This window comes from Lepisosteus platostomus, chromosome 11 (assembly GCF_059453375.1).
Source record: "Lepisosteus platostomus isolate fLepPlt1 chromosome 11, fLepPlt1.hap1, whole genome shotgun sequence".
Taxonomy (NCBI): Eukaryota; Metazoa; Chordata; class Actinopteri; order Semionotiformes; family Lepisosteidae; genus Lepisosteus; species Lepisosteus platostomus.
In genome coordinates this window covers 45,729,772-45,742,909 of record NC_142621.1, presented here as the reverse complement: position 1 = coordinate 45,742,909, position 13,138 = coordinate 45,729,772, and the positions used below count along the sequence as shown (strand labels likewise).

General features: G+C 43.9%; 1 protein-coding gene across 6 annotated transcripts in view; it reads right to left on the bottom strand.

Annotated features, from left to right (window-relative positions):
- The window catches only part of usp43a (ubiquitin specific peptidase 43a), a 138,899-nt gene that overhangs the window by 19,099 nt on the left and 106,662 nt on the right, over positions 1–13,138 (bottom strand). For all 6 annotated transcript variants that reach the window (XR_015925428.1, XR_015925429.1, XR_015925430.1 and 3 more), the window contains 5 exons: positions 5,209–5,286; positions 4,359–4,488; positions 2,371–2,701; positions 1,323–1,481; positions 163–324 (listed from right to left, as the gene is read on the bottom strand). Coding sequence is in view for 2 of the 6 variants with exons in the window: in XM_088600015.1 (XP_088456141.1) it covers positions 163–324; positions 1,323–1,481; positions 2,371–2,701; positions 4,359–4,488; positions 5,209–5,286 (860 nt within the window). In the remaining 4 variants the exon portion in view is untranslated. The remainder of the gene's footprint in view (positions 1–162; positions 325–1,322; positions 1,482–2,370; positions 2,702–4,358; positions 4,489–5,208; positions 5,287–13,138) is intronic.

The window sequence follows — 13,138 nt, the reverse complement described above, 5'->3', positions numbered from 1 at the left end:
ACAATCGTGTGCAAATTGCTCGTAGATCGGTCTCGTGCCCTTGTTCTGGCACAACGCAAAACGTTCCTTCCCAGTTTTTTAAGCTGTCACTGTGTTTCTGACACTGTGCACTAGCAGGGGACAGAAAGCGCGATGCATCTTCGGACACTGAACTCCTCTCACCTCTCTCGTCCTTCAAGGGCTCATCCTCAAAGACGGGGGACTCCGGGGAGTCAGGCCCGGGGGACACGCAGTTTGTGGAGGCCCTGGACACCAGGCTCCCCCTCTTGCTGTCTTCCGTCAGGCGGACCAGCCAGTGCTCAGACATGGAAGAACTGGTGGAGCCTGCGGACAGAGTGATCAGAGTGAGGGAAGAGGACCATCAGCCCACGCTGGAGAACGTCCCGCCTCCATCACAGACACCTTACTGATCCGCCAACTCCACTGCAACGAGGCGCAGTGTGCCACATGTGTCTAGTGCACCTTACGGAGGTATCAGGCATCAGGAGCAAAGGAAAGGCAAGAAACTCGAGAGGCTCAGAGTGGAGACTCAACACCACAGCCCCGAGCTCTGTCAGCTCCGAGTGTCGATCTCGAAAAACACCTGCAACGGGCATGGTCACAACCTGTCTCCAGGTAAGCCAAGTCTCCAGCTGATTGATAGAGAGACAGGTCGATGGTGGAGAGGCTGGCTGCTACATAGAACCTACAGGAGATCACCCTGCAGCTCGGTAGCAAATGCACATAACGGTTTTCATTACCCGACTCTTGAGGCTGCAGTGCACTGCTTGTTTACAAGTCTGAAGGGCTCTAGAGATCAACTGAAACACATGAACGTGAATAGTGGTGTGTTTAGCCCTGTGGATGTCCATGTATAAAGTCATTATAAATATCAGTATATAGCACTTTGCACACCAAACTGATTTACAGATGGAAAAATGCTAAAACGCAAATTTATTGAAAGAAAACTATTGGATTAGAAAGCAATTCAATGAAGACTACGTTAATATACAACATTAATATTAACGTTCTGGAACACGATTTGAAAGTCCCAGCTGAAGGTGAATTGTTGATGAAAGTGGAAGTGCTCCTTGAGGTTCCACAGACCTGTTGACTTTAAAAGGGCGTTTGCAGGTGAAAGAGTGCGAGTCTGAGGGTCCCACAGGGGTCCTCACTAGCCGCAGATGCTTCTGATAACACAAGGCAGTAAGGATGAGGGAGTGCAGAATTGGTCCCCTCCCAAGGAAGGAAACAATGACCCTCCGCCCCACTGCTGAGCCCAAGCCCTTGAAGCAGTGGGGCCGAGACGCTGCCGGACCACCACAGCCTCTCCCCAGGCCCACCTTTCACAGAGCTGCTGGCTGACCAGGGAGGAATGGCGTTCCGTCTCTGGTAGAAGAGGATGTAGGCTCCCCTCGTACAGATCTCCTCCTCTGGAACCAGGTCCACGCTGCTGTCATCGTAACCGTACCACTGCCCGTCTACCGAGTTCCTGCAGTGTGCTGCACAGGGACACGCAGTTAAACACCGTGACGCACCTCATCAGGGAGGACTCACATCTGCGACGCTGGAACTGTGGGCTTCCAGCTTGCATTCTGTAGCATCTTGTTTTCAGCCTGCTGCAAAAAGGACTCCAAATATTTTAAGTACAAGAAAATAATTTCTGTGCAGGTATTTCACATGCAGCCGCTGAGCTACTCATTTTTAAATGATGTTATTTTCTGGTTCGAATCTGGAAGCAGAACAGGCACAGAATCCCCCTGACATATGCAACCAGCATATAAACCAGGGCAATTCATTTTAAACCCAGTGACTCGCTGTCGACTTTCCAATCTGCTAGTTATAACTTCCTCTATCTTTCTTGAACACTTGAGGGCACTATTCACCATGCAATACATAGTACACGCTTGATTCTTTTTCAAACCTTTGCCTCTCGTTAAAACCATTTTTCTACACCGGAAAAGCAATGACTCGGTATGTGCACGTGAATATATGCGTATCTGAATAAAACTCTAGGGAATATCCTGAAAATCCAGTGTCGCTTTTGTAGGGTGAGAGATTTACCAAATTGCAGGTTGTGTATTGGAATAACCTGCACAGAGACAGATCCCTAATTTCGTTTAAACATCACTGACTTGCGGTTTCGGTCAGATCGACTCAGGAGAGATTTCCAATCCGCCAGTCATAACTTCCTCCTCCCTGAGCACATGGGGGCACTCTTCACCAAGCAACACGTACTGTAGCACAGGCTGGATTCTTCTCAAGCCCAGATGCTCTGATCAAGAGAACCAGCAGTGTGGAGGAGTGACAGAGGCTGCCAGTTCGTGGGGACCTGTTTTGCAGAATGTCTGACAAGGAGTGCTAGGATTAGGACAGTGACGTCACCGATACCTGTGTAGTGGCCCCCATGCATTCCTCCATGGTGGTTGCAGACGGCGTACAGGTCGTACAGGACGTCCGCCTGCTGGCCGCCGCTGGGGGGGTGGGGCTGCTTCCAGGCGGGCCAGGGGCTGAGGCTCCTCTTGACCAGGTGCGGCGCCATATCCAGGCCGGCCAGGGGGAAGCGCACCAGTGTGGACAGCTTGTTGCGCCGCTCGCCCACCTGCCGGAAGCGCTTCAGGTGCAGGATGAGGATGTCGGGCAGCGTCCAGAGGCTCAGCTTGACCATGCCCTGCTGCAGCTTCTTGCAGTGCGGGCACTTCCAGGCATCGTCCGGCGCCAGCTGGGGGGGAGGAGGGGAGAGCGGACAAGACAGGGGGATTAGGGCGCCCTCCGGAGGAACCCCCAGGAGAGGAGGGAGCTGCGCCAGCACGCGCAGTCTGCAGAGGAACGGGTAAAGCTTTATTCCCTGCTGAAAGGAAAAGAAGAAGATGCAACGTTTCAGCTGTGGAGCTTCTTCAGGTGTCAGTGATTCACCTTTTTCCACTCCTGGATTCACCTGAAGAAGGCTTCACAGCCACAACGTTGCGTTTTCTCTCTCCTCTTTTCAGCAGGGAATAAACCTATTACTTGTTCCATAATAAAAATTAAGTTAAAAAAGTATCAAAGATCACCTTTAAATAAACAGAGGTACTTTCACGGTTTCTATAAGGACGATCATGTTTCGCATGGCAGCCCTGTCACTGCTGGGAAGCTGCTAAAAGGAATATCTTGTAAAAACCAAATGCACTTGTGCTTAGACAGCCAACAAAGAAGCACTGCTGTGTGACATTTGAAATCCATGAAATTGAACTCATTTATCTCTTGTTGTGTCACCAAGCCTCTGCTGCATCCAGAGCCTTGTGAAATGGGATTGCACCTTAATTCTGTAGTGGTGCTGGGCTGATTCAATTTCCTCCGGATCCCAGACGACAGCAGGAGAGGGGAGGAGGATGAGAAGGGTGACAAATTTTACGTAATGTGTTTGAGCCTGAACGTACGAAAGAAGAGAAGGGGGATCTTAACTTCAGTCGCCAGGCAGATCGTAAGGCCAGAGGGGTATCTTTGGAAATCAAATGGAAGGAAGTTAGGGATGAGGAAGCATAAAGGTGAGTCATGTTGTGCATACTGAGAGAGCATGAGTGTGCATACTGAGCTGACAGGGGTTTTGAAGAACAATCTGAATTGAGTTACTAAAAACACCACATGCAAAAAGTGAAAAAACTCTTTTGTTAAACCTGTGGCAATCCTTCTGCTCTTACATCCTGAAAGCCTTTTTCCTGTCCCTTTCAGTGACAGCTTAAATCCTAAATTCAATTTGGGGAATGCTACTGTACAACACCAAATAAAATACAATCAAGAAAAGCTTTGCAGACGTGTTTACTCGTGAGGGCTTTCTTCCGAGTGCTTTTCAATCCAAAAGAAGAAAAAAAGGAAAAAAAAAACAGACTTCCTTAAGTGCCACTACAGTAATACGCTGAATAATAGGTTGAGCCTCAGGTTACAATTTAATGAACCGCTGTACACTCAGCTATTTAATTTTTGTTTTATAAACAACGCCCTGAGGATTTTACAAAATGTACCTATGCCAGGAGAATCAGCAAGTCTTGTTAGAGAATGCAGGTGAGGAACGAGGTCAGAGGAGGCTCAAAGAAGGGAGACCAATCAACCCATCGCAGTCAGTCAGTTCCTGTGTGCCTCTGTCCCTTGCACTATCCCTGGCTATCAATCTTCTCCAGAAAACAAACAGCTCTAATGACGCACCGGAGTGTAGACGACTGCAAAATCCTGCTCCTGGGGCTATTTTAATATTTCAGAGATTTGTGATCCAGCGTGTTCGGTGTTCACGAACCAGAATTTGATCGTCATGTCGCATCTCAGTCAGCGCAGGGTGGGAAGAGCCGAGGGGGAGGCAGAGAGACGCGGTCATGAGAAGCCAGGGCCGGAGACGGCAGGGTTACCTGTTCCTCTTTGGTGTAGAGCTGGAAGCACTCGTCCAGAGTGCAGCTGTGCTGCTGCAGGTGCTGCTGCTGCTGAGTCCTGACGCTCTCTGCATCCTGAACCACCTCCTCCTGGATGTTGCCAAACAAGCTGAGGGCAGACAGTCGTGCACATAAGTGTTATGTTACATACAGTCACCCAGACATGCAAGAACAGGTGCGTATGGGCTCACTTACTGTAATCACTGGTCAATTTAAGATGAAAATGAGGACCTTCTCTTGTCCTGAATACTGTTTATTTTTTATTGTAGGGGTGTATTTGTTACTCTTGAGATCAGCTGCCCTAACCTGCTTTGGTTTAGGAGCTTAAATGAGAGGAGATGCCAACTTGCCAATGGAATCCTGGGGCTTTGTGACATCATCAATGTGCGCAGACCAACTGGGCCATCCTGGGACCTCAGGGTGTGTTAACCGTTTGAACTGATTAACTGAATAGAGCACATTTGCAGTGTAAATTCACTTGATCTGTCTGAGGGGTGACTTAAATATATTTGTTTGGTTTCCCTGAAAGGTCATGGGCTGGGGCTAAGTGCTGTCAATGCAGTGCCTTTTGGAGTCTGATAAAAATGCTGGACCCTCATCCATTAAATCAGAGCTTAAAGTAACAAACATTCCTCACTCATTCTATTACACTTTACCGTGGTTAATTTATGTTTTGCTGATAGGCATTATTCTGCGCACATAATGCAGACATGCTGAACCAGCACATGATCTATCAGTGATCTATCACTATCTGGAATAATAGATACACTGGAATGATAGTGAGCAGTTGGACTGGACTGGTGTGGTGCACAGAAAGCTGCTGGCTCACCACTCTTTGATTTTATGCTCCCATTCAATGATGAGCTTCACATGGGGAGGTCCGCCGGGTCCACAGAACTTCAGGGCTCTAGGGAGACAATGGAAGACAGCTCAGTGTTCCAGCAACACCACCCTGGTGCTGAACTCTCAAACACGATTTCAACTCCGGGCTCCCCGGACCGGAGGCTGCTCCCCCGCTCTCCAGGAAGCTCATTCTTGCAGATTTCAGAGAGCATTTTAATGCACCACAGTGAGGAGAGACCTCTGACACGCTTTCCTCTTCCCACTTTACTATGATACTGCAAATGAACGGCAGTCAGGTGTGTAGTGACTAGTGACGTCCACCTGGAGACGACCTGGACCCCACATCCCCATCTCTTTGGTAGGATGTCTATTGATGTTTCACAGTTTAAACTGCCATCACACAATGTCATTTCTGCTTGACTGGCAAGAAGTCTTGTCTTATGTTTAATGTCTTTTCTCAATTAACCTAGCCTAAACTAAAATGAAGCATATTACATTCTTCTTAAATGAGCATTTTGATGCGTGACTTAGGCACTTTGGCACAATTCACCCCAGATTTGGCCACAGGGTGTCAGTTTTTTACCAGAGAAAGGCAGAGCCTTGCAAGTCCTGAAGGACCGTATGAGCTATAGTCCGTTTCTGTGAGGAGGACGGGTGTGCTAGGATTAAGACTGGTAGCCAAAGTCAGCCACCCCAGTATTTCATATTTAATCCTATCAACCATCTCTTCATGCCACTGTACACATCTTGCAACCTGTTTTAAGTTTTAATCATGCATAAGTTTCATATTTAGCCCCAGTGATTTACTTTGCATAATACTGCACTCATCTCATATCTTGTTTTAAGTGTGCAGTTGACTTTCCCAGCAGTATCTGCCTTCTGATGCGACTGTACAGGCTGTTTTTTGGGCGTCTGTTTCTGCTAGGCCAGGGGGAAGGCAGAAAGAAAGTTAGCCATTCCAGCTAGTCTTCATTATTTTTGTAAGCGCAAACCCTTAAGGAACACTCTGAGCAATAAGAGGTAGTTGTGCCAACAGGTTGGGATTGATCGGTGATTGGTCACCTCATGCCTGGCCATGTGTTTGAGTTGACGTCCCCCCCGCTGAGCCAGTGGGTGCTGTTTCAATCTGTTTCAGGTTGCAAACACAATATTTGATTTGGGACTAAGAATAGAATCGAGGCTATTGAGCCTTTTATTTTTCTATGGCAATGAAATGAGTGTGATTGCAGCATGATGTTCTATCCACACCTCCCAAGACTCGCGAGGAAGATCAGTAGCACACACGGACTTCACACACTTCATTATCTGTCTCCTGATGCTGGAGTTCCTCCATCTCAGCTGGCAGCTGGATGGGCAACATTGGCAAGTTTAAAGGGTAGAAAGAGAGCATGTGACTATGAGAATTTAGAAAATAACCTGAAACCCAGAAAACAAATGAAGGAATCCAGCAGGAACACATGGTTTTGCATGTTCCTAAACCACTGGGTATTGTGACATGCGGCTACCCCACAATAACATCACTGCACCAGCGGGGAAGGGAGAAACGGTACACCTGCATGATGACAAGCTGGGCGCTTCTGCACCCATTGGCTCAGCGAGGGCACTTCAACACAAACACATGGCCAGGCATGAGCTGACCAATCACTGGTCAGTCCCAACCTGGCCCGCAGCAGGGGCACGGGGCAGTGACCGCGTGGGACACGCCTCCTTTACAGCTGGGAGCAAAGTGGGCCATTCTTCTTCAAGAGCAAGATTAAACTGTCTCCTCCGCTGTGAGCAAACTAAGACTTTCCCCTGTCTTTCACACGCCCCCTCTCTCAGTATACAATTTATATACGTCATAAAAATATCTATATATTAAAAAGGAGTTTGGAAATACTCAGTTCTTGGGAAGCAATAATGCTACATTCGCCATTGCCTCCCCTTGATTTTAATACCTTCACACAACAACCGCATTAAAAAAAGAGTAACACACTGGAAATGACTGTGAAACTCATTTAAGTTTTAAAGACACCCAGCTTAACCCCAGCCAGACTTTTAATGCATTGATTATAAAAACATAAATATTGAAAAAAGAAAGCATTATCTCCAGCGGGATGAAGAAGTGCTTCCGGGAAAGCGAAAACAGCTAAGAGATTGTTCTCTTTCCTTCACACCACAGATTTTGTCCGTTTCAGCGGATACAGCCTTGCCTTCTCCTGCCTTACGACACGGGCACTTACAACGTGATGTTGATTTATATAGCTATTAATATGAAATGGCAACTTGAAAAGATGAGTTTCTTTAAAACTGTGTGCAATGCTTTATTCTTTCCAAGCGACATTAATCATTAACATTGATAGATGTATTATTGGGGCATCGCACAAAATTCCCTGTTCTGGGGATTAATAGGGTTTCAAGCAACTTGTCACCATAATGAAAATTTCATGCACTACCATACAAATTATTTTTTTGCTTATATATATATATGATGTGCGTGCATCATCATCATCACTGTGTGTGTAGCTGACAGTGTTCTGCAGTTACTGCCCTAACAGGCTGAGGTAAATGACTTCAGTTTAGAGCCTAACCATAGATCCCTATTTATGAGACAGAAATCCTATCCCAACCTAATCCAGCAGGCTATATAGGGATGGATGGTTTCCCCTTCACTGTAAGTTTCTAATGCCTTAATGTTATAAGGAATTACGCTCGATAGGATATGAATGTGAAAAAGGTGACAGGTTTGTAAAAAAAAACAAGCTGTTCTAATCAAAGACGATGTGCTCCACTACGTTTAACAGAAACCTAACTGTGCTATTAGAGGGCTTATTTACAAATAAAAAGGGCAGATTGGAGCTAATTACATGCTGATTTCCAGCAGGTGTACGATTCAGATGTCAATGAGAGGTGGTAATCAGATTAAACTGTGCTTTTCAAGCCTTCAGGCCTATATGACACTGCCTGTTCTCACTGTGATTTAAAGCACAGGGCAACAAGAAACTGCTGACCTTGTTCCTCTTAGCCTACACACACTTCAGGTCTGCGAGACTGTGTTCAGAGCTGTGTACAGAAATGCATAAACATGGCAGATTGTAAAAATGGAAAGAATATGATGTGCTGTGTCAAACCTGAGCTAGTCCACTCAGAAATCATTTGTTTAATGCATCGCTGTTCCACAACTGTGCTGCTTTAAGGAGTTTTTACAGTCTGCTCTTGTATTTCAGCCCCATTTGGAGGATGTGGTACGGACCACAGCAGGCTGTTCATCACGGCTAAATAACTCCGCTGAATTGAACTGAAGTGAAAAAGAAGGGAAATTAATCACTTAGCAAAAAAAATCATAATGTAAGAAGGCACAGTGTAATTTTATGCCACTGTAACTCTTTGGCATGGGTGGAAAAATGTGTGAATAATAGATCTTGCATGCAGAGCGTATTTCCACCTTGGCACACATAGATGAGGATTAAAAACAAAGACCAAATTAACCAATCTGAAGGAGACATATACTAGGCTCATTATCTCAGAATGTTTATTTTCTTTGTTGGCAATGGAAAACAGCACACATTTTAATTAGATAAACTTAACTTCCGAGTTCTGTTTTGATGTAGGTAGGCCTTGTCTACATCAGAAATGCTCCATCTGCTTCAAACATCATAAATTAAGTGGGTTCTGCTACTCCTTACAAAAAGTAAATCCTTGAGTTTCTTGTCTGATCTTTTCAGCAATACAAAACAAATTATTTATAATAGCAATGCTATAATTCATCCTGTCTAAAATCCACCAAAGTATTTACACTAAAGACAGTTTAAGCTGTTATACTGAGAGGCAGTGAAAGCCCGACTGATTTTATGATGGTCTTGTTAGTAAAGCAGAGGCTAACACTGCAGGATTACAGTGGTCCTCTGGGAGCTGAGGACACTTACATTTAACGACAAAAACCCCACCAGGAGTTTTGCACCCAGGATCTGCCGAAGAGTGATAAAGACGTTGTTTGCAACGAAACGTTTGTATATCTGTTCATTTTGTTATATCAGATTTAGACTCAAAGAAGATGATATCTTGGTACCCAATGACATCCAACATATTGACGTAATAATGCATATTATCCAATTATCCAATTAAAGAGAGTACAATTCTTTCACATTAAATGATCCCTTTCATGTCTGCTGTAACTAAAGGTGCAAGAGTTCCTGTCTTTGGTCTTTCAAAGAGTTAATGATTTCACTCTCCCGTCCGATAATCTGACAATCTAATTGTGCATAATTTCAATCTCCAGTCGTGCCTTGATTTTCCGTAATTATTACCAAGAATAATGCAGCAAAAAATTTAAATAGAATTTCCAATTAGATGGGTGGGTTTAATGAAAGCATACATTATGGCCGGGAGAGAATTACTAAGGTAAAGCTCATGTGTCTTGGAAACACTTGAATATTAATACCATACATTCAAGACTGAAGCATGATAGTGGTATTTCTTTTACTGAGCCTAAGTAAAACAAGGTTTCATATTTTAATATTTTCCTTCTGCTTGTAGTTATAAATACATGTAAAACGGCCAACAAACAGGCATTTTACAACTTCAGTCAACACACTGATTGATAATGTTTGAAATGTTATGTTTGATTTGATCTCCCTTGATCCCACACAGTAATTACTAATCAAAGTTATTAAAACCAAATATCTCTAATCCCTTTTAGCCCCTGTAATCACACCAGGATGGGGCTCCATTCAAAACTCAATCAGATTAGATGCCTGTTTTATTAAAATGTTCTCGTATTTTACAGTGATGTGCACGCTGTTATAGAACCAACATCTGTGCTGCGGCTCACTCTGGTTTTTCCTTTATAGCAGATGGTTTTTTTTAACTCTTGCGGGGTGCCTGGGAGATGTCATTTCCGAATCTGCTTTAGAAGAAAATGAAAAAGAAAGCGTTCCCATGTTGAGATCCGTAAGCCTGTGGGTACTTTCTGCAGTTTCTGAAACAAATGCATGCCTACAGACTCCAGACTGATACAAGACTCTGATCACTTCGAGAAACTTGATAGTGAAATAAACATCTGCAGTGATTAATCCTGTCTTTGCAGTGAACCTCCTGTTTTTGGGTGCAGGACATAGAAACAGTGGTCGGTACTTGAGCGTTAATATCATTCAAGATACACGTTACCATACCAAGGTTTAGAAACAATGAGGCCAGCGTGCATCACCAGTATGGTATTTCTTTGGTGGATATTTTCTTTAAATGCACAAGGCAAGAACAACAGCAGATCCACAAGTTCTTTTCTCAAAAGAACAGAAAGGATTCCACAAAAATGTTTCAGGGGTTCACACCCTCCCCACAGCTATTATCTGTGTACAACCCCCCCCAAAAAAGCAAAAAGCCACTCGATTTAAGAACTTACTGTAGAACGAAAGGCTAAAAAAATGGCACTCCTGCAAAACTCATGTCGGATTAATTCCGACACACAGCTTCTTTACTGAATCGCTTGTGTTTCCGTAAGGATTTGAAGGCAGCTTGGAATAATTCTGTAACGTGAAGGGAATTAATTGGCTTTATCATTTATGCACCAGCGATTATTTTCCAGCATCAGAAGCAATGCCGGCAAAAAAAAAAAGAGATTAATTTATTTTCACCCTCTCAGACATTGCACAGCAGTCAATTCTCCTGATAAGGCAGACAGTCCTGCACGTTGCCATGCCCTTAAAAGATTTTTTTTGCTTTAACGGTAGGCTTCAATAAATCAACACCTACAAGCTAATTGTTTAAAGCCCTTACAAATGTTTTTGAAATGATGTAATTCATTATTCTAAGGTTGCTGGGCATGTAGTCACCAGTGAAAGCTCAGGCAGCCCCCTTCAACCTGAATTTATGTGTAGGCACCCTTTCTCAAGGAGTCTGAAAGGGATCCCTACTGATGAGGAGGATCATTTGATGAGTCAATTCCATTTTGACCTCTGCTAAACTCCTCCCTGAGAAACGTTATTTTGTGCATGTGTGGCTACTGATGTGCCAGTCATATATCTACAGTTCCCCAACCTAGAGACTACACCGCTTGGAGACAGCACAGAAAACATGCAGATCCATCTTTTTTCTGACAGCTTAATTCAGAGTCATGGGGGACCCAGAGACTATCCTGGCAAGCAACAAGAATGAGGCTGGGCACACCCTGGATGGGACACCAGTCCATCACAGGGCACACACAGACACACACACACAAATCAATTTTCCCAGAAGCATATTCAGAGAATGTAAATGCACTGTGTTGTATGCTGTCTCTGATTTAGTTTCAATTATAGCTCCCGTTTCCTTACGATAGTTGTAAGATGCAGTGGTCTATAATTAACAAGGTTGTTTCTTTCACTCTTTTATGACTGTTAGAAGGGTTTTGTTCATAACCTTTAAGTGACACCTCTTTTCCTTAGGTACAAGTGGAGATACGATGCTGATACTATTTAGTAGGAACTTTAGTCTTCTTCAGTCTCAGGGATGTTGCCATTTTTTTCTTTGGTAAACACCTGGGAGAAACATTTAATTCATCAGCTATTTCCCATTTGTCTAAATGTTTCCCATTTTTATCTCTGAGACTGTTCATTCTTTTCACTAGTCTTCTGCTGTTGTAATACTGACAAAAACTTTTATTATTTTAGTCTCCATCGCTAGCATTATATTCACATCAATACTCATCCATTCATCTTTCTCTTGGCCTTTCTAATATCCCTTTTACTTCCACTTGTAATTAATTAGATTCCTTTTCTTTAAGTGGATCCCATTCTGCTTTAATTTACAAAGTGCTTTCTTTCCCTTCAAAGTTTTCTTCATTGATTTATAAAATCATTTGTGCTTTTGTTTTTCTTGACTTTGATTTACTTGTGGAATTAATCCGTTATGGCACTGATCTCCATGGAAGGTCAATAGTGCCAAAAATACCATTAAAACTTTTTAAAAAGACGGTTTAGAATGGAATTATGATAAAAGAGTTTCAGTAAAAAAATGACCTGAAGCAATGGGCTATTGTATATTTGGATTTGCCAGTTTGGCTATTTTTCTTTTTTTATTTCCTCAGGTCAACACTATGACCCTCGTAGCATGAAGACTGGACACTGAACTGCTCTCCTCCCCACTGATAGCTGATGTGTGGGGAGCATTCTGGCACACTATGGATGACGTCGCATCTTCCATGTGGGGCTGCACATTGGTGGTGGTGGAGGTGATCCCCATTACCTGTAAAGCGCTTTGAGTGGAGTGTCCAGAAAAGCGCTATATAAATGTAAGCAATTATTATTATTATTATTGTCTGAAACACACACTTCACTGAGCCATTTGACATTTTATACACTACGACTCCCACAATGCCTTGCAGCAGAGCTACCATGGACCACAGAAACTGTGCAAAAGTTCCCAGATTCACTGATCCATGCCATGCCAAGGATAGCATTCTTGAGTCGCCCCCTCCCAGTCTCAGCAGCCTTTGGAAAATTGCCTGCCACCACTTTGCAGATCCCAGACACTGCTGGATAATGACATAGCCTAGTTCCAATCTCTTGGTATCTATAAATTATTCATTTTTTGCAAACGTTATTATGCTGATCATACCGCTAAGATATTGCAGGTACATGTATTTGATGCAACGTCTTTGAATTCGGCCTCGTATTTCTCCAGAACATAAGTTGGATAAAACAGCCAGTCACAAAAAGGTATATTGCATTCCTGGCAGTCCAGTGTTTTAATGTTTGAGGTGTGTGCCTGTGCACCTAATCCTAATTGTCATGCAGCCTTTAATGATGGGAATCCTTCAAGTCTTCCAGACATGAGCTCACAGGTGCTTTGTAAAGCTGTGTATGTATTTCTGTCACGTCTGTTTCCATTTCCCAAAAGAAGAAGGGGCTGGCAGACTCAGGCAAGCACTACAGAGTTGAGAAGCAAGTTAGAGGCATGAG